Source organism: Glycine soja, chromosome 7, assembly GCF_004193775.1.
Source record: "Glycine soja cultivar W05 chromosome 7, ASM419377v2, whole genome shotgun sequence".
Lineage (NCBI taxonomy): Eukaryota > Viridiplantae > Streptophyta > Magnoliopsida > Fabales > Fabaceae > Glycine > Glycine soja.
The window spans coordinates 19,041,343-19,066,167 of record NC_041008.1 but is presented as its reverse complement, the minus strand read 5'-3'; the positions used below and the strand labels follow the sequence as shown (position 1 = coordinate 19,066,167).

The following is a 24,825-nucleotide window of genomic DNA, read 5'->3' as shown; positions in this document are numbered from 1 at the left end:
AAAATATAGTAAATAAAAACAATATAAAAAATTATTTATGACTTTAAAATCATACATAATGTTAAGTATTTATTTAATATAGAGACTATTAAATAAAATATAAAAAAATTAAATAAAATAATATAAAAATATATTAAATAAAAACAATATACAAAATATAAAAAAATATTAAATAAAGTGCGACTCAACTGGGTCGTACCTAGGTCCTAGCGCGACCGGTTGTGCCTGGGTCCCCAACACGACCCGACGCGTCCCAAGTCATGTCACGTGTCACCTTCACGGAGAACGCGTCATTCGGGGAGATGCTTTGTACTAAAAAAAATAAGCCCATGGAATAAATAATTTCAAAACAGACCCATTTAGATAAATAATTTGTAAAAAAAACCCCATTTGATATTTTTGTCTGCTTCTAAGGCAATTTTCTGTGGAGTCATCTTAGAAAGTATCCTGGTAACAATTTTGTAATTAATGAAATGAAAAAAGCTTTTTACCCTAAAAACTAGGATGGATTTTACTTTAAAATCGTCTTCGTTCTCATTCCATTCCCAAAATTGAAGTGCAAATCCCCAAGCTACATTCTAAGGTTTACTAGTTCCTTAGGGTCACATGGAGCATGCCTCTCCCTCGCATTACCTCAGCCCTCTCATCCGCTCTCTCCCCTTCGTCCCCTGCCAAGTTCCTCCTCACTCTCCTCTCACAATCACAACAACAACCTTTCCAAAATGACACCAAGGAGGTTTGAAATGACGATGACGATAAGGACCGCGAGAACAACAACGTCATTTCATTCGTGAAGATCCTCACTCCCTCCGACGCCAACAATGGCGACGACTTCTTTGTGCCACGCTTCTGCGCCGACTCGTGCTTCCCTCCACTCGACTTTCGCACCGATCTGCCTGTCTAGCTCCTCTCTGTCGCTGACATCCACGGTGTCGAGTGGCGCTTCCGCCACATCTACCATGGCACGCCACGCCACCACTTCTTCACCATCGGCTGGAGCAAGTTTGTCAATCATAAGAAGCTCGTCGCCGGCGACACTGTCATTTTCGTCAAGGACTCCCACGGTAATGGGGTGCCGCCTAGGTTTGGTGTTAACTAAGTCTTAACTGGCAGTGGGGTGCCACCTTCTCCAAGGTCCGATCATATTGCTGTTGTACATGAAAATCATCTCCATCTAATCATTTGTGCGAACTCTACAGATGGAATGGTCTCGCCCCACGCAGCTAGGAGAAATACCATCTCCACGTGCTGGACATGCTGGTGTGACAGTAGGGGAAAACTGGTTCATTGTTAGTGGTGGTGACAATAAGAGTGGTATGCCTTTTTGCCACTTAAAGTCATACTTTTTGCATTGAGGAATGATTTTTCATTGTAAAAAATATTGCTTGATATATTTAACAAATATTATTTGAACTTTTCGAGTGTACAAGTGTATGTTGTGGGTTAAAGTAAACTAAATCAAGCAAACAATTACTCTATGAGATCATTTGCTTATAGCTCCATTCCCCCAATTCTTTGTTTTCCCTCTGGTTTTGGATATTTCCTGCATAGATGGATGTTACAACAACAACAACAACGCCTTATCCCACTAGGTGGGGTCGGCTACATGGATCAACTTCCGCCATAATGTTCTATCAAGTACCATACTTCTATCCAAACCATTAATTTCGAGATCCTTTTTGATAACCTCTCTTATAGTCTTTTTGGGTCTTCCTCTGCCTCGAATTGTTTGTCTTCTCTCCATTTGGTCTACTCTCCTCACTACAGAGTCTACCGGTCTTCTCTCTACATGCCCAAACCACCTAAGTCTATTTTCCACCATCTTCTCTACAATAGGCGCTACTCCAACCCTCTCTCTAATAGCTTCGTTTCTAATTTTATCCTGTCGAGTCTTACCACACATCCACCGCAACATCCTCATCTCCGCTACACCTACTTTATTCTCATGTTGGCTCTTGACCGCCCAACATTCTGTTCCGTACAAAATCGCCGGTCTTACCGCAGTCCGATAAAACTTTCCCTTTAGCTTGATCGGTACCTTTGCATCACATAACACCCCCGATGCTTTTCTCCATTTCATCCATCCTGCTTGAATGCGATGATTCACATCCCCTTCAATTTCCCCATCATCCTATATTACAGACCCAAGATATTTAAACCGTGTGACTTGAGGGATAATATGGTCTCCTATTTTCACCTCTGAGTTAGAAACCCTCCTTCTTTTGTTGAACTTACATTCCATATACTCCGATTTGCTTCTGCTTAGGCGAAAGCCATGTGTTTCTAGAGCTCGTCTCCAAGTTTCCAACCTCTCATTCAACTCCTCCCTCGACTCTCCAAGGAGGACTATGTCATCTGCAAAAAGCATGCATCTCGGCGCTATCTCTTGGATTTGTTCCGTGAGGACATCCAGAATTAAGGTAAAAAGGTAGGGGCTAAGGGTTGACCCTTGATGTAAACCAATTGTGATGGGAAAATCGTCTGACTCTCCACCCTGTGTCCTAACACTAGTCGATACCCTATCATACATATCTTGGATAACTCGAATATATGCAACCCTAACCCCTTTCTTCTCTAGAGCTTTCCACAAAATCTCTCTAGGCACTCTATCATACGCTTTCTCCAAGTCAATAAAAATCAAGTGCAAGTCTTGTTGGGCCATGCGATATTGCTCCATCACCCGCCGTAATAAATAAATCGCTTCCATGGTCGACCTTCCCGGCATGAAACCAAATTGATTCTCAGTAACTTGAGTCTCCTTTCTTAATCTCCGTTCGATCACTCTTTCCCATAATTTCATGGTATGACTCATGAGCTTGATTCCCCTATAATTTGCACAATTTTGTATATCCCCCTTGTTCTTATAGATTGGCACTAACGTGCTTCTCCTCCATTCCTCCGGCATGCGTTTTGACCTCATAATTTCGTTAAAGAGTTCGGTGAGCCACTCAAGACCTCTATCTCCAAGAGTTTTCCACACTTCAATAGGTATGTTGTCTGGCCCCACCGCCTTACCATTACTCATTCTTTTCAACGCTTCCTTTACTTCCTGTTTCTGAATCCGACGATAGTACTTATAGTTCCGGTCCTCTTCTCTTGTGTCTAGACTGCTAGAGTCATATCCATATCCATCATTAAATAAGTTGTGGAAATACGCCTTCCACCTTTCCTTGATATCTTTTTCATGCACTAAGACTTTGCCTTCTTCATCCTTAACACACTTTACTTGATCCAAATCTCTAGTCTTCCTCTCTCTACCCTTAGCAAGCCTATATATAGATCTTTCTCCGTCCCTGGTTCCTAGAGCTTGGTATAGTCCGTCAAAAGCTTGGGCTCTTGCCTCACTCACCGCCTTTTTGGTTTCATTTCTAGCTATCTTATACTTATCCCAAGTTTCAGAATTTCTACACCTAGACCATTCCTTGAAACACTCCTTTTTTACTCTAACTTTGCTCTGAACATTTTCATTCCACCACCACGATTCTTTACCCCTAGGTCCAAAACCTCTAGATTCACCCAACGTCTCTTTAGCCACTTTAATAATCTCTTGGGACATCTTGTTCCACATATCATTTGCACTTCCTTGTGATTGTCCACACCAACCCTCCCATATCTTTTGTTGGAAGATTCCTTGTTTCTCACCCTTCAGGTGCCACCATTTGATCCTTGGTGCCAACAGGGGACTTCTTCTCTTTGCCCTATCTCTAATTCTTACATCCATAACCAGAACTCTATGTTGGGTAGTCAAGCTCTCTCCCGGGATAACTTTACAGTTCAAGCAATACTTCCTATCAGACTTCCTGATAAGGAAGAAATCTATCTGAGAACATGTCCCTCCACTTTTGTAAGTGATAAGATGTTCCTCTCTTTTCTTAAACCATGTATTGGCTATAGAAAGATCCAAAGCCTCCGAAAACTCCAAGATGGATTTACCCTCCCCATTCATCTCCCCTAGGCCAAAACCCCCATGCACCCCCTCAAAACCTCTAGCCACGCTACCTACATGTCCATTGAGATCCCCTCCTAGGAAAACTTTCTCTCCTTGGGGTATATCCTGAAGTACCCCTTCTAAATCCTCCCAAAATTTTACCTTAAAGTGTTATGCTAACCCAACCTGAGGTGCGTACCCACTAATAACATTAAAGGCATAGATGGATGTTAATAGACATTTTTTTTGCTCCTCAATCCTTATAACATATTTTGAAGATAGGGTAATAGATAAATTTATGGCACTGAAAGGACAGTAAGGGGTGTAAAAGCTTTGATAATCATGCATTGGTGCAATGATATTAGTGCTTAATTATGTGAAATTTTTATGCATATTATTTTGTTGTGAAAGAAAGTTATATAGGAACCATTGCCATTTTATTGGGATCACTGTGAAGATTAATAACTTCTGGGGTGGTTATTATATATCTATATGACTTGGTTGGTTTCCTAGGTTGTAAATTTACTGATTATTTTGGATTCCATTACATTTCTGGTGCTCTGTTTTGTTTTAACTATATATCTCTTTTACTATTTATATATTCCATGTTATTCTGCAGGGGTCTCTGAAACGATTGTACTGAATATGTCTACACTGACTTGGTCAGTGGTAACTTCTGTTCAAGGACGAGTTCCTGTTGCCAGTGAGGTACATTATTTATGTATTTTAACAAGGTTGCATTTGATAAGAAATCTAGCTATATTACTGATTCTTGTTAACTGCATGCTATGGTGTAATAAGGCTATGTTTCTAGTGCCATCTGATTAAGATAATTAAAATGTTCCCCTTTACAGGGATTGAGTTTGGTTGTAAGCTCTTATGATGGTGAAGATATACTTGTATCTTTTGGAGGGTACAATGGACGTTACAACAATGAAAATATTATTTCAAAATTTTGCCTTGCTTCTGCTTTCTTTTGCTTTTGTTTTATCTTTCGCCTTCGTTTGATTTGGTTTGCTGCCTTTAGGTCTATGTTCTTAAACCAAGCCACAAATCAACCTTGCAATCCAAAATAATTGAAAATTCCATACCAGACAGTGTTTAGACTATCCCAAATGTAAAAAATGTGGAATCTGAATTTGAAGTAGGCCATGATGCTGATCCACCAATATGTATTATTACAAAGGATTTACATTATTTCTTTCTGGTTTTAAGAATCCTCTTGTTTCTGTATTTAATTTTGTTAATTTTTTTACTGTGGTGCTTTATTTTATAAAAAAATTAGCTCGTAAATCAGATTTAACAAGATATCTACTTTCCTGGCTGCATGCCTTTGTCTCATAGTCCAAGATCTAAAAACTGGGTATATTCTTCTGTTTCAGTTTTTGTTCTCTTGTATTTATAACCTTGCACAGAATCTAGACTATATTAAAGATTTTTATCATCATCCTAGAACTTGCAATGAATCAATTCCCTTACATACCCCTCAAATTAGCCTTCAACTCAACTCAACTCATGTAGTTTTAAGCCTTGAATTTGTCATAAAACCCTGACCCTAGCCTGCTAAATTATTAATCCTTAGTTTCTGTCACTTTAAGTATCATAGAGTAACAACACATTATGCTCATGTCATTGTGTCAGTGAGTGATTTTTCTCTTATTGCCAACATAATGAACAAGGAAAAATAATAATGAAAAATCAGTTCGGAGTACATAAATAACTCTGAAGTTCAAACCACAACTACATTAATATGTGCAATTATAAATATTTTATTTCCCTCCTCAAGTAGCTGATTGAATTGAAAATTATGCTCATCCTCATATTATAAGTCAACATTTTTTAGACTGTTCTCCTCCAATCTGTGGTTGTGGTACCCTTCTTGATTAAATGTTGTTAGCCTCCAGGCCTCCAGCATGTTATTCCTGTGTAGTTCATGCCTATGGCCTTCATTTTGTAACCCCAAAAGAACAGATCATATTCTGCACTTGTGCAATTTCTCTTTCTTTTCCCTGTCGGTCATTGCTTTCATATTTTGGCTGTCATACAGAAATCCAAAGGTGATCTTGTATCAGTCTTGAAGGCTAAGAAAGAAGTGTTGGAATCATCACTGAGCAAGGAGAAACCATCTTCTAGATTTTTGTAGACTTTTTTTTAAGGAAGCTATGTTTCAGTATCCAGATAGACCTTTTTGTAGACATTAAACCATGAATTGTAGCATAGGCTTATTTGTATGTTAGTTTCTTGACTTTACCCATTGATCAATCAAATTAGTTATCCAAACTGGATTTCTCTATTTGGCTTCTAAATCCTCTTCATATGATGCTTTATTGTTTCTATTTTGTCTCATTTTTTTTAACCTTTTTATTCTTGTGCCAGGAAGAATTAAAAGCCCAAACTCCAAAATATAATAAGTTAATAACTGATAAAAGAAACCAGTCAATTTATAAGCCCAAGAAAACTGATTGATCAAGTGAAATCATTAATTAAGGATTACATGTCAACAATGATTAGTTTTATACTAAATCGTTATGATGCTATTTCTTTTCAAGGAGTTTTGGTTAGAAGAAGCCAGTGACTAATGTTTGGAAATTCATTCGCATCACTACAAAAGTTCCTACTTTTCAAAGCATAAAAATAGGAAGCAATAAATTATATCTTTTTTTTATTGAATTATTTGACTAAAAACCAAAAACACAGTGATTCTTTTGAATATTAAAATTCATTTTAAGAGGTTAACCTAACCTTATTCATTCATGTATAACTTACTACTCTTAGTAAAATAAAGCTTGGTCGTTATGCAATTTTTTGTCCAAAATTTGATTGATCAATGAGTTGATGCTCTCATGTCCTTTGAAAGCTTTTCATGTTGAAGAGTCTAAGAATAAATCTGTAGAAAACTTCTTATACATTAATAAATTAAGAAATTGAGATATTAGTTAACAAAGACTGCTCTTATATATTATTAAATTAAGAAAACTTCTTATATATTAATAAATTAAGTAATTGTAACTATATGTAATCAATTAATGTTTGACAAAGTTGTTTAATTTCCCAAAGGTTTGTGAGAACAAAATATCAGGATATATAAACCATACATTACTACTTATGTAAAGGGAATGATTGGCCATTATGCCTAACCATAAAAAGATAAGACTTAGACTACCATATTTATTTGACCAATTGGGATGTGTGGCACGTGGCAAACTATGCGCCATTGCTTTTTCTTTCGGGCGGCGTGGTTAGTTCATAAGAAGTTTTTTTAATATATAACTGCATTGTTTCGCAAGTGAACTCAATTGAATATTGTATATTATTGTTAAATAGTTGCATTATTGTCCCTGTAAGTTTAATTACATCCTTTCCTGACTATGATGCAGCCTTTTGCTGTAGTTTTCTTTAATGCCTATATGATAGATATATACCCATGCTTCTAATTTCTAAATGATTCTAGAGCTTTTTAATATATAACTGTTGTAGGTTTTGATTTTTTTTAGTACTTTATAATAATAATCTTAAATCCCCTCCAATTAGGTTCTAGATTGTAATTAGATGCAATATAGTTATTTGGATGTCACTACTAATGATAATCCAATTAGAACCAGTGAGAATCCAAGTAAAATAGAAAAGTTCATTGGAGGGAATAATCTATATTCTATACTTCCTCAGAAATTTGAGCTAAAAGCACACGATACATCTTTTAGTTCCTTAATTTAATAACAATTATTTTTTCATATAAAATATTTTATATCATTGAGAATATATTCTATGAAAGAAGTCGTGATCACAGTTTCCTTATTTTGTGCCATGCACTTTTTTGCAGCAGAGTCAATGGTATATGGTGTTGTGTTGTTTCAGGAGCTCTTGACAAGACATAAATCTATTGTAGCTGAATTCCTTTCCAAGAATTATGAATGGGTAGGTTCCCTTTCAACCTCAGTTTAAAGTAGCATTTTAATTTTAATTTATACACTTGTATACCGCCTTTTTCTTTTCCTAACATTCTATTGCTAAATAACATGCATGGGTGACATATTTGATTGATAAAGGTTCTCGTATATGGGTTTATAGTTTGGTGCTAATATGGGCATGACATTGATTTTAGAATTAAAGAGTTTTGATGAGCAATGCTTTTGGTATAAATTATAATCTGACAAACAATTTTAGAACCTCTAGTTCTGACTATTATTCTAATTTTTATTCTTTTCATTCATATGGCATGGTCCTAGTAGATCTATATTTTTTGTTTCCCTACTTCTAAATATTGACTTATGTACAGATTAAAATACACACATCTGGAAAATTCATTTTGCATGCATGGTGGATGAACACATTTTCTATCAAATAACCATATTTTTTTTTTTTTATCAAATTGCCCTTGATTTGTGCTCTTTTTTTGTTTTGTTTTTTGTACCAAATATAAAATAATTCTGAAAAGTACTGCAAATTTTGCTATAATTTTGCTATATGTTTCTTATCTCCTATAGGAATGGAACATATATGTAACCATTATTTGAATTGAGATGCTCATGCTTTTATAAATATCATGAAGTTGATGAGAAATATTCTATTTTAGATTAACAAGCATTATTTTAGTCATGCACTCTAACATCATTTGGTATATGCTTCTACATATCCTTGCCACTAGGATTGGGTGCAGGGTAATGCTAGAAAATGAAAAAAAAAAGTAGCATTATTAGATTCTCTTAAAAATATAGTATTCGTGACCATCTTAATGGGTTAGTTATGGTGTTTATTCTACACTACAGTGTAAAATACAAAGGTTTTAATACTTTTTTAAGACGGTTCTTATTTGGGACCGTCTTAGAAATTGGACATTCTAAGACGGTTATTAGCTAACGACCGTCTTAAAAAATACACTTTCTAAGACGGTTGTAAGCTGTGATCATCTTAGAAAATACACTTTCTAAGACAATTGTGAGCTAAGACCTGTCTTAGAAAGTCCACTTTCTAAAACGGTCGTTAGCTAACAACCGTCATAGAAAGATAGATTTTTCTATGACGATTGTCTTATAATCATCGTAGAAAGTTAGATTTTTCTATAACGCTGGCTATAAATATGGCTTGTAATCGTTGTTAAATGCGTTCTTTAACCGTCGTTAAATGTCTTTTTTTGCAGTAATGACTTTTCAACTATTCATTTTTTTTTCACAAATATAGATGGAAGTGTAATCCTATTTGAAATATTATCAAGCCTCTTTAATAGAAACCCACGGTCACCACTTCTCACCCAATCTCCTGTATCATCACTGTCCACACCATCAACAAGCTCATCCCAATCATTGTCTGTACTAAAGTGTTTGTCTGCATTGGTTTTGCTAAACATGCTCGTGAGAGTGTTCTTTGCTATCTCAGAATGGGCGAAAATGTGGTGAGGTTAAGGGAGCGATGGTGTTGTGAGTGATTATTTGGTGAGGTTGAGGGAGCGAACTTTGCAATCTGATGAATCATATTCAAACATAAATTGAAATTAACTTTTACAAAAGTTAAGCAAAAGAACTTTTATAAATTAATTTTAACTTTGGAAAGGAATTTAATTTAATTTCTTTTCTTTTTTATAAATATTTATTAAAAAAATTCCAAACAAAACTTGTGTAATTGCACTTTCTCCCCTTCTTTCCTTGCATTTGCTTCCTCACAAAAAACTCCATATCTAACCTACAACGGAGTGAAGTATCTATATAAATATACCTCATCTCATTGTTTCAAATAAATAAAAACATGAACAATATATTATTTTATCAAGTTATTTAAATTTATCATTTTTTTAAATTATAAGTATTTTTCATTAAGACAATCTTATTCTAAATAAATAAGATCATTATAAGTGACAAAATTCTCCATTTAAGTATTTAATAAAAATGTATATTTAAAGGTTAAATTATGGGCAATCAAATTTATCCTCTAAGTATTTAAAGTTATCATTTATTAAATACTAGTATATTTTATTTGAATCCGTTAAATAACCATAAAATACTTTTTGTTCATTCAGTAAAAAAAAAAAATCACATGAAATGCATACATTCAAGTATGGATATTACTCCTGTCATTGTAGCATTCCCCATTTCATGTTAAGTAACATAGAAAACTAGGACGTCAATGAAGTATCAGTATCCTCCAAGATTGAGGATCATGCCAAAAATTAATGAAGAAACTCCAATATTGTGTGGGACATTGTTATTTTTTATTTAGTCTAATTATAAATTCTAATCATGCATGCATCTCTTCTAAGTGTTAGTTAGCTAGTTAGTCAGAAGTTAGTTTAGTTGGTTGGAACTACTGGTAGTTAGTTTGTTAGTTGGAAGTTAGTTTAATTGGTTGGAAGTTAGTTGTTGTTGTATTATATATAACCATCTATACAACTTTCATCATTGATTCAATACAGAGAATTCCATTCATTGCTTCCTATTTTCTTTTCTCTTTAGCTTTTCTTGCAAGCTTTCTTGGTTAGTGTTGCATTCAACAATGACAGGCATGAGATTTATGATGGTATTTGGAGGTGCTCTGTTGTGCAACTCCCTGATCTTGAACCTGCATCTTTTTCTTTCGATTCCTTCATCATGACCAATGAGATTTCTTCACAAGACCAATCCTTGAATGTTCATAGCCCATACTACCTTCATTCAGGAGAAAATCTTGCAATTACACTCGTTTCTCCAGTTCTTGATCCGATAAACTACAACTCATGGAGTCATTCGATGCTTACTACATTGAGCACGAAAAATAAAGTCGAATTCATGGATGGATCAATCCAGAAATGTGCATCAAATCATCCTCTCCATGCAGTTTGGAGGAAATGCAACAATATGGTGGTTTCTTGGCTTGTCCACTCGGTTTGACCCTCGATAAGGCAAAGTATCTTATGGATAGATATGCTAGAGACATTTGGAAGGACTTAAAGTCAAGATGCTCACAAGGAGATCTGCTGAGAATTTTAGAGTTGCAATAAGAAATGGCTTTTATCAGACAAGGTGATCAAATCATCATCGTTTACTTCACAAAATTGAGAGTTATTTGGGATGAATTGAAAAGTTGTAGGCCTGATCCAACATCATATAATGTAGTTCCATAGAGGTTTAAATGATCAATTTAGTACTATGAGATCCAATGTATTGATGATGGACCCATTGCCAAACATAGCCAAGGTTTTCTCATACGTTGTTCAGTAGGAAAGACAAATCAATATCAATGAATTAACAGGAAACATGAGTTTGATCAATGCAGCAGGCAACAATTCATCGAATTATGAACATTCATGTACCTATTATTGGAAAGATAATCACACTATATATAGATGCTATAGGAAGAATGGTTTTCCTCAGAATTATGCTTCCAGAGGAGGAAAAAGAAGTCAAAGCAATCCTAGTAGAGGAAATTTAGGAGTAAAAGGAAACAAGGTATACACATATTGTGGTTTTTCTAACCATATTGTTGACGATTGTTACAAGAAGCATGGATACCCACTTGGACACAAACTTTACAAGGTTTAAAATCCACACATCAATAATGTCAGTGTTGTAAGAGAAGAAGGTGATGGTTCACCCTTAGATCGAAATCAAGAGACACAAAATGAAGATGTGAGATTAACTACTCATCAATATAAAGCCTTGATGTTATTATTGCAACAACAAGCTCCAGTCTAGAACAAATCACAAATAAATTAGATTGGTACAACTACTAACAAAGGTAGTATACTATCTATTACTTGTAGTGTTAGCAAGACTAGCCAAGATGAGTGAATTCTTGATTCTGGAGCCACAAATCATGTCACAACCTTCCCACATTTATTTTATTTATGTAAGAAAATAAAACCTATAATAGTTAAGCTTCCTAATGGCCATACGGTTACTACAACCCTTGCAAGCATAATCCAAATTACTCATTTTTTGTACTTGGAAGAAGTTTTATACATTCCTAGCTTTCAATATAACTTGATTTCAGTATCTAAATTGGTTTCCTCCTTGCCTTGCAAACTAACATTTATGAATGATAAATTTTTTATCCAGGATATGAACCAACAAAAGATTGGTACAATTGAGATGGTGGAAGGACTTTATAGACTCAAGATGATTTCATTCAAGTCTAAGTACAAGTCTGATTTTGTTAATTCTAGCATTTTCAATGTTTCTGCCTTTTCATGTAATAAAATACCTATAGATCTATGGCACTATAGACTTGGTCATCCATCTTTAGAAAGATTGTTGTTATTAAAATAATTTTATCCTATACTTACATCAGATAAGCAATTTGTGTGTGAAACTTGTCATCATTCAAAACAGAAATGATTATCATTTCCTAGTAGTGAATCACATTCTTCTTGTGCTTTTGCTCTTATACATGTTGATATCTGGGTCCTTGCAATGTAACTTCATTAAATGGTTACAAGTATTTCCTTACTATAATATATGATTACTCAAGGTTTGTTTGGGTTTTTCTCATGCATTCAAAGGCTAAGACACAATCTCATTTAAAGAATTTTGTTGCCAATGTTGAAAGGCAGTTTAAGTTAAACGTGAAAGTGATTAGGTTAGATAATGGATCAAAGTTTATCATGAGACAATTTTATGATGATACTGATATTGTGCATCAAACTACTTGTATTGAAACACCCCAACAGAATGGCATTGTTGAAAGAAAGCATCAACATTTGCTCAATGTGACTCGATCTTTGTTATTTCAATCAAATCTTCCAACTGTCTTCTGGTCCTATGCATTGGTTCACTTTGTTGTTCTTATCAATTGCATGTCCTCTCCCTTTCTTAATAATCATACTCCCTATGAAAAATTACATGGAAGCATCTATGATATTGAGTCATTAAGAGTGTTTGAGTGTTTATGTTTTTCTAGTACTCTAGTAGTTAACAGAAAGAAACTAGATCCTAGGGCTGTCACTTCTGTATTTTTAGGTTTTAAGCCAAACACCAAATTATTCATTATTTTTTTAATCTTAAAACCAAGGCCATATTTGTCTTTAGGAGTATGATCTTCTATGAGGATTGTTTTCCATTCATTGGCCAAGACAAACTTGATCATGTCACTGTCTTTTCTATTCCTTCTTCTTATTCCATTGATCAATCTTATGGTGTCTCATCAAAATTACCAACTGATCATATCATGCTTGTGCCGAATAATACTAATTCTGATCTCTTGACTTTAGAGCAATCCTCTAATATAACTAGAAGATCTCTGAGACAGACACACAAATCAAGCAAGTATAAGGACTTCCATGTTTCATACCCATCTTCAATTGTAGCTAGTTATTTTGCAAGTACTTGGCTCTATCCTCTTACTTCCGTTCTTTCCAATAGCAGATTGTCTCCTTCTTATGACAATATCATTTTATCTATTACACTAAATTTTGAACCTCAGTCCTATAATGAAGCTTCTAAGGATCCTGTCTAGATAGAGGCAATGAATGCAAGAATTATGGCTTTAGAACTTAATGATACTTTGGTTTTGACTGATTTGCCTCACATAAGAATGTTATTGGCTGTAAGTAGGTGTATAAGATCAAGCACAGATCTAATGGGTTAGTGGAAAGACATAAAGTCAGGTTAGTGGCCAAGGGCTACCCTTAAGTGGAAAGGCAAGATTACCGAGACACCTTTTCTCCAATGGCCAAGCTAACCACAATGAAACTTCTATTGGCCTTAACTACTATCAATAAATGGTATCTTAAGCAATTAGATGTGAATAATGCTTTCTTACATGGTGATTTGAATGAAGAGGTGTACATGATACTTCCTCAAGGTATGCAGGTAGCCAAGTCTGGGCAAGTTAGTAAGTTGCAAAGGTCCCTATATGGACTGAAACAAGCCAACATACAGTGGTATGCCAGACTGTCTTCCTTTCTGATTTCACATGGGTACAAGTGTTGATGGATTGGAAAGTGCTCCAATTCGTCCTAAGTAGTAAAATTAAAATGAAAGTTCGAGTGTTGAATCCATGGGAACACTGTTTGTACTTAGGTAGATGAATATTTTATTAATAAAAGAAGTTAAATAAAATTGACTAGAAAAAGTTATGAGAAAAATAGTAATTTAAATTGGTAGAAAATTAATTCAAATAAGAGAAGAAAGTAAACAAGAATTTAAATTGATTAATTAAAGACAGAAAAATTAGAGAACCTAATAATATTGTAGAAGTAAATTCAAAAGATGAGAATACTGGGAACTTAGCCTACCAGAGCTACTATTTGATGTAATGTTAATGATTTTTCTCTATTTATAATTATTCCAATTTACACCTGCATCTACTAGGATACTCTAACTTTGGTCCTCTGCATGAAAGAGCCTAATTTATCTATTTTTTCTCATAAATCCCTTTCCAGAGCTAAAATAGTAAATTATATTAAGAATAGAGATGTATAACAGGCTAAAAAAATATCAACCTATTCCTAGTGATGACTTTATTTAGATATCATTTCCTAGTTCTATTTGAAAATAACATCTCCCAATGCTACCCTTAAAACTTACCATGCAAATGGGTGATCAAACCACAAACAATAATATTAAGCACAAGAAAAGATAATGCAAATGTAATATTCATAAATAAATAGGAAGAGAAATTACATCAAAAGTAGTTGACTGTCAAGTTTCCAACAAAGGGGGTTTAGCCTCTCATAGTCATAGGAGACTTTACAATTGCAAGAGGAGAATATTTAATAAAGGGGAATAAGATAAGAAAAGGGGATGGAAGGAAGGAATGACTCCTAATGATTAATTCTCTTTTTTCTAGCCTTTGCATTTTATAAGGAATTGTATTCTCTTGGAATTTCTATGTGTCTTTTCTTTCTTTTCTCTTCTTCTTTTATAGGTACAGATTAGCTTAGCTACGCGAACTTCTGAATTAGTTTTCTTTCCTTAATTAATTTGTTTTCCTTAATTAACATGATTTCCTTAATTAGATTGTTTTTCTTAATTAGTCTTATTTCCTTAATTAGTCTTACTTTCCTTAATTATCCCTATTTTCTTGGGCTTTATTTTACTCACTAAGCATCATAAATTCATCACTTTTAATATTCTCTACACAAAAACTTAAATGATGTTAATTTAACAATTATTTTCTCAAAAAAGAAGAATAAGGAGAGAAAAATTATAAATTCTTATATAATTTAACCCCAAAATATACTCATAATTAGCAGTTATCATACAAGCAGTGGGCTTCAGATCATTCTTTGTTTCTCAAACATAGATTCAACACTATCACTACTCTATTAGATTATGTGGATGATATTTTTTTGTCAGGCAATGATTTGATTGAAATACAAGGTGTTACACAACTACCGGACAATGCTTTTAAGATAAAGGATTTAGGTGACTTGAGATACTTCTTAGGTTTTGAAGTAGCCAAAAAACCTACTGGTATCAATCTATGTCAAAGGAAGTATGCCTTAGACATTCTCAGTGATGCTGATATGCTTGGATCTAAGCTAATATCTACTCTATATCAAATTATGCTACTAAGTTGCATCAACAATCAAGAACTCCTCTTTCAATGGAAGATGATTTCTCTTTTAGAAGGTTAATTGGTAGGCTGATCTACTTGACTAATATAAGGCCAGATATCACTTATGTTGTGCAACATCTAAGCCAATTTGTTGCTGCTCCCACCTCAGTTCATCAACAGCCTGCTGTTCGAATTCTCAGATATATTAAGAGATCCCCAATAGTAGGGATTTTCCTTTTTGCTACAAGTAAAATTCAGTTAAAGGGAATTAGTGATTGTGACTGGGTTGGTTGCATTGACACCAGAAGGTCTATCACTAGTTATGCTATGTACATTGGTGACTCATTGATTTCATGGAGATCCAAGAAGCAAGCCACTGTATCCAAAAGCTCATCAGAAGCTGAATACAGAGCACTAGCCAGTGCCATTTGTGAGCTACAATAGCTTACCTATCTGCTGGAAGAATTCAAAGTAGACTTTAAGAAACCTACTACTTTGTATTGTGACAACAAATTTGCCCTTCACATAGATGCAAATCCAATGTTTCATGAAAGAACAAAGCATATTGAGATTGACTGCCACATAGTTTGATAGAAGGTGTTAAGTGGTCTTGTGAAGTTACTTCCTATTCCTTCTGCAAATCAATTAGTTGATGTTTACACTAAAGCCCTAATGCCTGGTGCTTTTAAATTTCTGCATTCCAAACTAGGAATGTCTGATATCCATTTCTAGTTTGAAAGAGGCTCTTAGTGTTAGTTAGCTAGTTAGTTAGAAGTTAGTTTAGTTGGTTGAAACTAGTGGTAGTTAGTTGGAAGTTAATTGTTGTTGTAATTGATTATATATAACCATCTGTACAACTTTTAGCATTGATTCAATACATAGAATTCCATTCATTGTTTTCTATTTTCTTTTCTCTCTAGCTTTTCTTGCAAGCTTTCTTGGTTAGCGTTGCATTCAATAATGAAAGACACAAGGTTTATGATATCTCTCCCATTGATTACACACAACTTTCTTCTCAAGACACTACTACAAAAAGCACATTTAACATCGACAAATTAACATTGGTTTTGTAGAAAACCGATGTTAAGCTAAACCCGATGACATATTTGTAAATAATGTATATTCCTTAACATCGATTTTTTGAAAAATCGATGTTAATTAAAAGACGTTAACATCGGTTTTTAAAAAACCAATGTTAACACCATTAGTTAACATCGGTTTTTGAAAAACCGATGTTAACATATCATACGATAACATCGGTTTTTTGGAAAACTGATGTTAACGTCTTTTAATTAACATCGGTTTTTTAAAAACTGATGTTAAGGTATGATTTGTTAACATCGGTTTTTCTTAGAAAACCGATGTTAATGTTAACATCATTGGATTAACATCATTTTTTTGATTTAAAATCGATTTTGGACTTATATTTTAAAATATCAGAACTCGAGCCCTACTACTTTCCCCGCGCTATGTTCTTTGCTTGTTGTTCTTCTTCTTCGCTTCTTCTTCTTCGCGACCGTGAGAACAACTTCTTCAGCTTCTTTGTACAACTTGTTCACGACCATGACATGTAGCCACATTACCTAGGTACAACTTCTTCTTCTTCTTCTTTGTAACCGCAAGGACCTTAGTCTTTGTTGTCGTCTTCTTCTTCTTCTTCTTCTTCTTCTTCTTTTTTGTTTGGGGAACTTGTGCTCACTGCAAGGATGTTTGTTTATGTGTGTTGCAAGGAGTTAGTTTGTGGAAGTCGTTCGCTTCAAGGATTAGGTTTTTGCTCGCAAGGTGTCATTTTGAGTGAGGTAAACTATTTCTTCTAATCATTGTGATATCTTCATCATGAGTAGTTCATCATGAGTTTTGCATCTAACATGTTACAATATGAAGGATACAAGTAACATGTAAGCATGAGTTGTTGGTTACTAATGCAGTTGAAGTGAGTTATCTCATTCCATTCCCTTTTTGTTGTTTGGTTTGTGATCAATGTTGTCATCAAGTTTGTAAATTGTGCTTTTTGGCTATTTATTTATAGACAAAGGGAGCCGGTTTTGTGGCTTCTACATCAAAATCTAGATCTGGGTATGTCTCTTTCTACAATTATTGTTTCCATGTTATACCCTTTAGAGTGTCTCTTTCTACAATTACTTTTGTGATGAATATACAACACTGAAGCAAAAGAACAAACATGGTCTATAGAATTGACTAAACAAACCTTTCCCTGTATGCCATATTAACACATACTAAAGACATCCTATTCCTATGTTGTCAAAATATGTAGAGGATGTCCCATAATCCATATCAAATAGGAAACAAATATGAAAACCACTCCTAAGAGATCATCTTAGATATTTTAAGATACTTTATTATAATGAGGTTATGAGATGTATCCTTAATCATTGCTCGGGGTGCTCACTCATGAGTAGTTCATCATGAGTATGGTTATTTAAAGATTATTATATTGATAATGCATTGATTCTGGAATATTTTAATATGTGACACTTAGAGTACTAAATGGAATGGTGCTTTTTGGACATGTATGGGACCCACAAACAGCAATTGGTGTAGAACCAACTTTAATTTTTTATCTTCTGGATTTTGGTTGTTGTGCAAATAATATTTATGACCTGAATTGTATTTAGTATGTATTACAAACCCTTTGAGACCTTAGATAAAATGCAATCTGTTTATGACTTTTTCAGACACCCAAAATAGCATTTTCAATGTTGTACACACATATATTAAGGGAAGAAGCTGCTGAAAGATACATATATGCCAGTTAGTAATACGGTCGTAATTGATAGTGCATCCCTCTTCACCATATTGTGCTTGGCTGCTTGCAAGTTACTTGAGTGAAGTTATTATTAATGCAATAAATATAGTACTGCTCATGTAGGCCTCTTTTCTTATTTGTTGGTGGCTTTCTCTCGGTTCTTACTTCACCCGATTTGACCCTTGTCATTATACTTATGTGATGTCTCACAAGCATTAAGCCGTGGATCTAGTATAGTGCAGTTTGTGAATTTTTTTTTGCCTTTAGCATTTTAGTTTATAAGAGTAAGGAGATCTTTATTAGTTTAAGTAAATTCACAGCTTAAGTAAATTAGTTCAAATTTTATCGAGAGATAAATAGAGTCCTTTTATTTGAAGTTTAAGTAAATTAGTTTTGTTGGTTATTTTCTTTTTTAATTGTAAGATTTAAAGAGTTATCTTCTGTTTTAGTTCACTTCTTAATTCTCTATAGGTACAAGATACATTTGCTTGTGACTCAATTAAGCTTCTTTTAGTGGTGACCTGATTAAGGTATGAGGAAAGCTTCAAGTCTCCGCGCCATTGTTTTAGATCTCACTGCCATTGTGACTATTTTGGTTCAAGGTAAGCTTTGTCTCTTTGTTATATAAATATATGTTTTTTCGAATGAGGAAAGGGAAATGGAGGGAAGAAATAGAGAGAAAGAGAGAGAGAGAGAAAAAAAAAAAGAAAAAGAGAGATTGTGTTAGGAGTGTTTTGGATGAGATCAACAATTTTACAGTTATCCCTGGTTGATGTAGTAGGTGTTGAAAACTTGTAATCTGACACACTCTTAAAATCCATGTTAAGTACAACTTGGGTGTTTTTATGCACCATGGTTGGATGGTTTTAAATTAAGGGATGCTTCTTTGGTTGAATTAAAATGTGTGCTTTCGAGTATGAATTAGGGATTTATGCAAAATTGCTCTCTTTTGTGAATTTTATTTCAATTGATAGCTTTCTGCTTACTTGGTAATCCAATCATTGCAGTCTGAGCTTTCTTATTGTGTGGATCCTTCATTTGAAAAAAGTGCATAAATTGTCCTATGGCCTTTCTTAAGGTTGAATCATGTATTGGTTTTCTTTCCGGTGCTAACTATTTTAGTATTGTTGATATATGAATTAACACTGTTATTGAAGATACTGGTTAACGTGAGAACATTGTTCCTAGCATTTGAGTTCAATATAAATAAATTCAGATGAGCGAAACTTTCGATCATCGTTTCTTTTCAAGATAAAATGTTAAGTCATAGAGAGATGTCGTATGAAGTATCAAGCCGTGGATAGTATGATTTATATTTTGTTTTGATGTTAAATGGGATTGAAATAGAGCCTATGGTTATGTTCTTAATGCAATCTTAGTTGTCGAGTTTCTAAAAATAAGTTTGTTACAATCTGCATTCATCTAGTCTAAGTTCAAATTTATCTGTTCATTTTTTTATCAGCAAAGATAATATATATATATATATATATATATATATATATATATATATATATATATATATATATATATATATATATAAATATATATATAAAGAAATAGTATCAGGGGTACTTAATTACAAATGTTTGGTTACCCATGCAATTGGTTCCAAATCAAACTACATTTAGTCTAGATAGGAACCACTGCTGGGCTCTATCATGATTTTAAAAGCTCATTCTTACCCTATTTTGGTCCCTTATTGATACAAAAACCCCTCCCTAAGATTGGTCGACCATTGATAAAAATTAGTAGAGAAATTCTTCTCCAAATTTCTCAGCCAAGTCCATATTAGAGAATATTATCTTATTCCTTTTCTGTTCATAATCTGTGTAAAATCCATAATTGGTTCACTTGAAAAAAGTATATTTGGATCATAATGAATAAATGATTTCTTTTGTAAAGGCAAAAACATCATCCAAAACCAAGGACGGGACTTGTATTCCTTGACAACAAATCTAGTCTAGCTAGTTCATTAGCTACTGTTCGTAGATCTGTGAGTGTAAGTAAAACTATGAACAAAATTAGTACACCCCCCATCAAAGCATAGTCATAATAGTTATCTTTGTTCCTAGCTTTCAATTGTTGTACAACTCTTTGTTTAGTGATGTAAGGCTCGTAGACTTTTGGAATGTGAAGGGAAGCTGTTGCCAGAACTTCCCATGCCTCTTATATTATGCCAGTACCCTTCTGCTGAATGGAGACATCAAAATTATCATTTGTTGAAAATTTTGGTAACTTAGCTCGGCATTGGAAACTCATGAAATCTTCCCATGTCTCTTAGTGTTTTGTTTGTACTTGCTATTGTGTTTCATATTTGCATTCCACACTTTCTCACAAATGATGATCCAACTTAGTGTTTCATATTTTGGGTATGGATCACATGATTGAAAACAAACTTGAACATACATTGTCTTACTACTTTGACACCAATGAGAAAATCTTCTGTTTCCATAGATTCCTTGATAAAACATCCTAAAGAAATTGCAAAGTCATTGACTAAATGTCCTCATGTCATGCTTCTTGTTATCATTGCTTTTCATTTGTAATTTTCCCTGAATTGCGGCCGACAATCCTTCAAAATGAGCCCATGGCTGACAAGCTCTTGAAGCTACTGCTTCCTCCACTGAAAATTGATTTCCGTGATCTTTCTGGCTTCATAGGGCTAGATTCCACTTCTGTATCACTTACTTTGTTAATCTTAGCAACCAGTAATTGAAGAATGGATCCACGAAAAAATGAATCCATATGTGGTGCTGCAGACAAAGGATCTAGCAGGGCAGCACATGCATTATGCTTGTGCTTCAGGGCAACTTCCTTGCGCCATGTTGTTTTATTTGATTCCACTTGATGACTTAGTTGCCTTTTTTGTATTGTTCTCCCTCACGCTCTCTTTTTTCTTTTTTGCTTGATGATTATTAATTCAGTCCCTCATATTTAAGTGCTGCATGGACTTATAAAATTTAAGAGTTCACGCCTATTATTGGAGTTTATATTAATATTGGTCGTTCTATCTCTTTCACAGACCATTGTTACCCTAAATGGTTAAACATTTTTACTGGAGACTATTATGTTAGTTCTATGCTATTGATATGTAAATTATGATACTTGCCTACTTGGTTTGCTTTGGTGTAGAGGCAGATTGTCTTACCAGAATCTCACTTCCTTACCCCTCTCTCCCTTTGTGCGCATTTTTGAATGATAACTTTATCATTATTTGGTTTGAGTGCAGTTTCATTTGTTTTCTTATGCTCTTCTTTCCCAGTTTAGTTAGGATTCTTTTATCAGCCCGTTCTTTTAATCCAACACAATGTCAGTATTTTGGTCTAAAAGTTAAGATAGTTCCAATGATTGCTTTTTATGCATATTTTTGTTTGTGAAGTGATCCTAAGAATTTTTGTATGTAGCTTGTGTAGAAAATTGAAACCAGTAATTTGAAAATAGGATGCTTAAACTGGTTTAGGCTATAAAAAGCAAGTTTTAACCATTATGCTACACAAGTCAGTAGCATAGTTATGAAACCAGTAATTTGAGAACAAGATGCTAAACTGGTTTAGGCTACAAGAAGCAAGTTTTAACCACTATGCAACATTTGCTTTTAACCAATGTAGTGTATATGGTCCTTAAGCACACGGGTTAGTAGATCAATCTTTAGGTCAATGTATATGAAATAACATCTTTTCTCTTTTTTGCTTGATCATTATTAATTCTGATGGCAATATCAATAGATACAAAGCCACAACTGATATAGAAGTGGCCCCTGCAGCAAAATATAGAAGTTTAGTTGCTGCCACAACTGATATTCTCTGGATTCAAACTCTTCTCTTGGAACTTTCAGTCCCTCATTCTAGACCTAGGTAGGTTAATTATTCACCATGAAGTAAAAATAGAGTATCATTTGTATATGCAGATAGATATAGAACATAACAAGGCAGCTAGAGAGAGAGAAAAAATAGAGAAAGAGAATGATAGTAAGGGAGAAGTTCATTTATGTTCCAAATTTCAGTGACATGATTGATTCATTGATTAAATTCGAACCAGCATGGCTAAAAGCTTTTGAGTTCTGCCCTTAATTCTTTTTTTATTCTTCTGTATTTTATACTTTTTTTTCTATAGTTCATTTCATCATCATTGTAACTATAGCTGCCCATTATAAAATAGCTTAGACAATCTAGGTCTATGTTGTTTCGGTTAACCCTAGGTACATTTGGTGGTGACCTGATCGAGGTACGAGGAGAGCTTCAAGTCTCTGCACCATTGTTTTAGATCTCAGTGCCATTGTCACTGTTTGGATTTGAGGTAAGCTTGGTCTCTTTTTCATTTCTATTTTAGTTAGGAAACATTTTCTATGAATCTATTACTACTTTGGTTTGTTGCAACCCAACCTAGATATATGAACATGTTTAGATCGACTAGTGTAGCTGAAAATTTAGACATTAAAAGTTCAAGCAACACTTAAATATGGGGGACTGAATTAATAATCATCAAGCAAATAAGAAAAATAAATGAGAAAAAAGAGAGCGTGAGGGAGAATAGTACAAAAAAGGCAACCCATCCAGTGGAATCAAATAAAACAACATGGTGCAAGGAAGTTGCAAAAGCTAATAAATCCAAATAAAGAAGAATGGGAAGACAATGATGTTTTTTACTTAACCTCCATCTCATCCACTGATTATAGGTTTTAGAAAAGGAAACTATACACATACACCTTTCATAACCCACCCACACCATCATCACCATCACCCTATAAAGTATAGGTTACCCACAATTAAATTTCTCGCCCTCTGCCTTTACCCTACCCACCTATCCTAAACCCAATAAATAAGTAAATAAATAAATAACAAAAACCCCACTTCTCCTTCCTCCTGAAAGAAGAGGGGGAAAAAAAGAAAAAAACTTAAGAGAACTAGGTCACCATTGTTCATGATTAAGGAGCTAAACAAGTAGTATAGGATGACTAAACAGATGACTGTAGGGGGCTGGTAGTGGCAGCAACAGTACTAGACTCTAAGCAAGTAAATATTGAGCTCAGGTGCTCCATTGCTATCAAGATTCATCATGTAGAAAGCTTCAGAGTCTCTGGACCTAACAATTCTCTGAAACCTAGCCCTTATGCACATGACTTCACCATTATCTCCATCACTGTTAGGCAAAACACCTACACCTATAGAAATTGGCTCCACTGCCTTCAGTATGTCCTAGTCTTTGGCTCCACATTCTCTTCTCGTGGCAAAGGCATTTCATGCATATACCTGGCCCAGCTGCAGTAGATATTGACATAGGGACTCAGAATCCACAATGTTACCAATGGTGGAAGCTAAGAATTGTGATAGCATCAGGTGACACATAACGAAATTGGCTTCCTTCACATGCTGCAACTAATTTATCTCATTTAGACTCTGACCTGGCACCTTTTTCAGCTTCATTACATGTCAATAACTAAAGCAAGCATTTCTTTCTCTCCAATTTTGGTTGCTGTCCATGTTCTCTCCCATGATTAATTTGTCATTGCCATCAATAATGCTTACTATCTATGTAGTGCTTGGTCTTAATTTTGGGTCAGAATGGGTGCATGCAGCTCCTAAGCTTACCAATCTCATTAACTCCTTCAAATTGTACTCTCCATTTAGTCCCGTATCTGCTAATGCCTCAAGTGGCCTTTTTCTCACCTCAAATTCATGAACCTTGTTAGTATAATAGTCCTTGCCTCTACAATAGGAATTCATATTGTCTGCTTCATTGTGTTTTCTTTTCCTCTATCCTTCTGTTCTGTGCATATGCATCATTATCCTAAGAATCTCCTAATTCTGGTGAACTTTTTTTTTGTTCCATTAGTGTATTATCAATCATGGTGTACTCCCCTGCCTTTTGAACCTGTTGACAAATAATCATAAAAAAAGCATTAAGAAAGACGCTTGTTGGACTATATCAAACATTACTGCTGGAAATAAAGAACAGATACAGGTAAGCCAACAAATCCCAATTGTCACTGTATGTTTTTATAGGTTTTGTTTATGGTAGTTTTGTTGTCTTGAATGTGCATAAATGTTAAACTGAATTGATTTGTTGAGAACATTCGATTGTGGCTTGTTATTGTATATTTGCTTATGCTTCTGCCATTATGGACAATAAATAGTTAAGGTGAAGATATGGTGGAATCGTAACCAAGATTTAGTTTGTCCTTTGATATGCCAACAGTAGAGACCGAATGATTGATTTAGTTCTACTATTAAGCCTGCAGCTCGTATCTTTGAAATCCCTTGTTGCAAATCTCACAAATGAACCTATTAGTTGCCAAAAGAGTCTTTGGAGACCACCTTCTCACTACCAGTGGGAGAGATTTCTCTTTTACTACCCACACTAGAATCCCATACTTCTAATGTGGGACTAGTCTCATACCTTGTTGGATCCTAACATCCGATCTTGGTTAGCATCTTGCTTTTGCTTGTATTATTATAACTTTATAAGGATAAAGCATGTCTGTTAGGAGCTATTCCAAGCACAACCAGACTTGTCCTTACAAATCAGCCCTCCAAACGCCAATCCCACACCAAGTTGGAGGAGAAGCATAAAATAAGACATGGATTTGGGGTTTTGGAAGAGAGGGTTTGACTCAACAAACTCCATGGAATCAACAATGGCCAAACAAGACTGTTGGTTGAAGACC

At 34.5% G+C, this 24,825-nt stretch overlaps 2 protein-coding genes and 1 non-coding gene across 6 annotated transcripts; all 3 read left to right on the top strand.

The window, feature by feature from the left end:
- Nucleotides 1–562: 562 nt before the first annotated feature.
- Nucleotides 563–13,961, top strand: LOC114419110 (A-agglutinin anchorage subunit-like). Of its 4 annotated transcripts, none has more exons than XR_003668169.1 (5): nt 563–1,064; nt 1,200–1,314; nt 4,548–4,636; nt 7,752–7,843; nt 11,953–13,961. XR_003668169.1 is itself a non-coding variant. In XM_028384709.1 (4 exons), the coding sequence occupies exons 1-4, from the start codon at nt 822–824 to the stop codon at nt 6,069–6,071; spliced, it is 543 nt and encodes a 180-aa protein (XP_028240510.1). In that variant the 5' UTR covers nt 563–821; the 3' UTR covers nt 6,072–6,221. The 4 variants fall into 4 exon arrangements, 2 of the variants coding, with proteins under 2 accessions (XP_028240510.1, XP_028240509.1); XR_003668168.1 differs by having other exon boundaries at nt 7,749–7,843; XM_028384709.1 differs by lacking the exons at nt 7,752–7,843; nt 11,953–13,961 and adding an exon at nt 5,976–6,221.
- A 1,481-nt stretch (nt 13,962–15,442) lies between these two features.
- LOC114420479 (uncharacterized mitochondrial protein AtMg00810-like) lies at nt 15,443–15,838 on the top strand. Its single transcript, XM_028386365.1, has one exon. It carries the CDS (start codon nt 15,443–15,445, stop codon nt 15,836–15,838), a length of 396 nt encoding a protein of 131 aa, XP_028242166.1.
- A 3,050-nt stretch (nt 15,839–18,888) lies between these two features.
- Nucleotides 18,889–18,971, top strand: LOC114420823. Its single transcript, XR_003668454.1, has one exon. It is a non-coding gene; the product is annotated as a small nucleolar RNA R38 (small nucleolar RNA).
- Nucleotides 18,972–24,825: the final 5,854 nt, after the last annotated feature.

Coding starts and splice junctions, on each gene's coding strand:
- LOC114419110 (XM_028384708.1), top strand. CDS start 822: ATGGCGACGACTTCTTTGTGCCACGCTTCTGCGCCGACTCGTGCTTCC. Junction 1,065..1,199: donor TTTCGTCAAGGACTCCCACG/GTAATGGGGTGC, acceptor CGAACTCTACAG/ATGGAATGGTCTCGCCCCAC. Junction 4,637..4,782: donor GAGTTCCTGTTGCCAGTGAG/GTACATTATTTA, acceptor TCCCCTTTACAG/GGATTGAGTTTGGTTGTAAG.
- LOC114420479 (XM_028386365.1), top strand. CDS start 15,443: ATGGAAGATGATTTCTCTTTTAGAAGGTTAATTGGTAGGCTGATCTAC.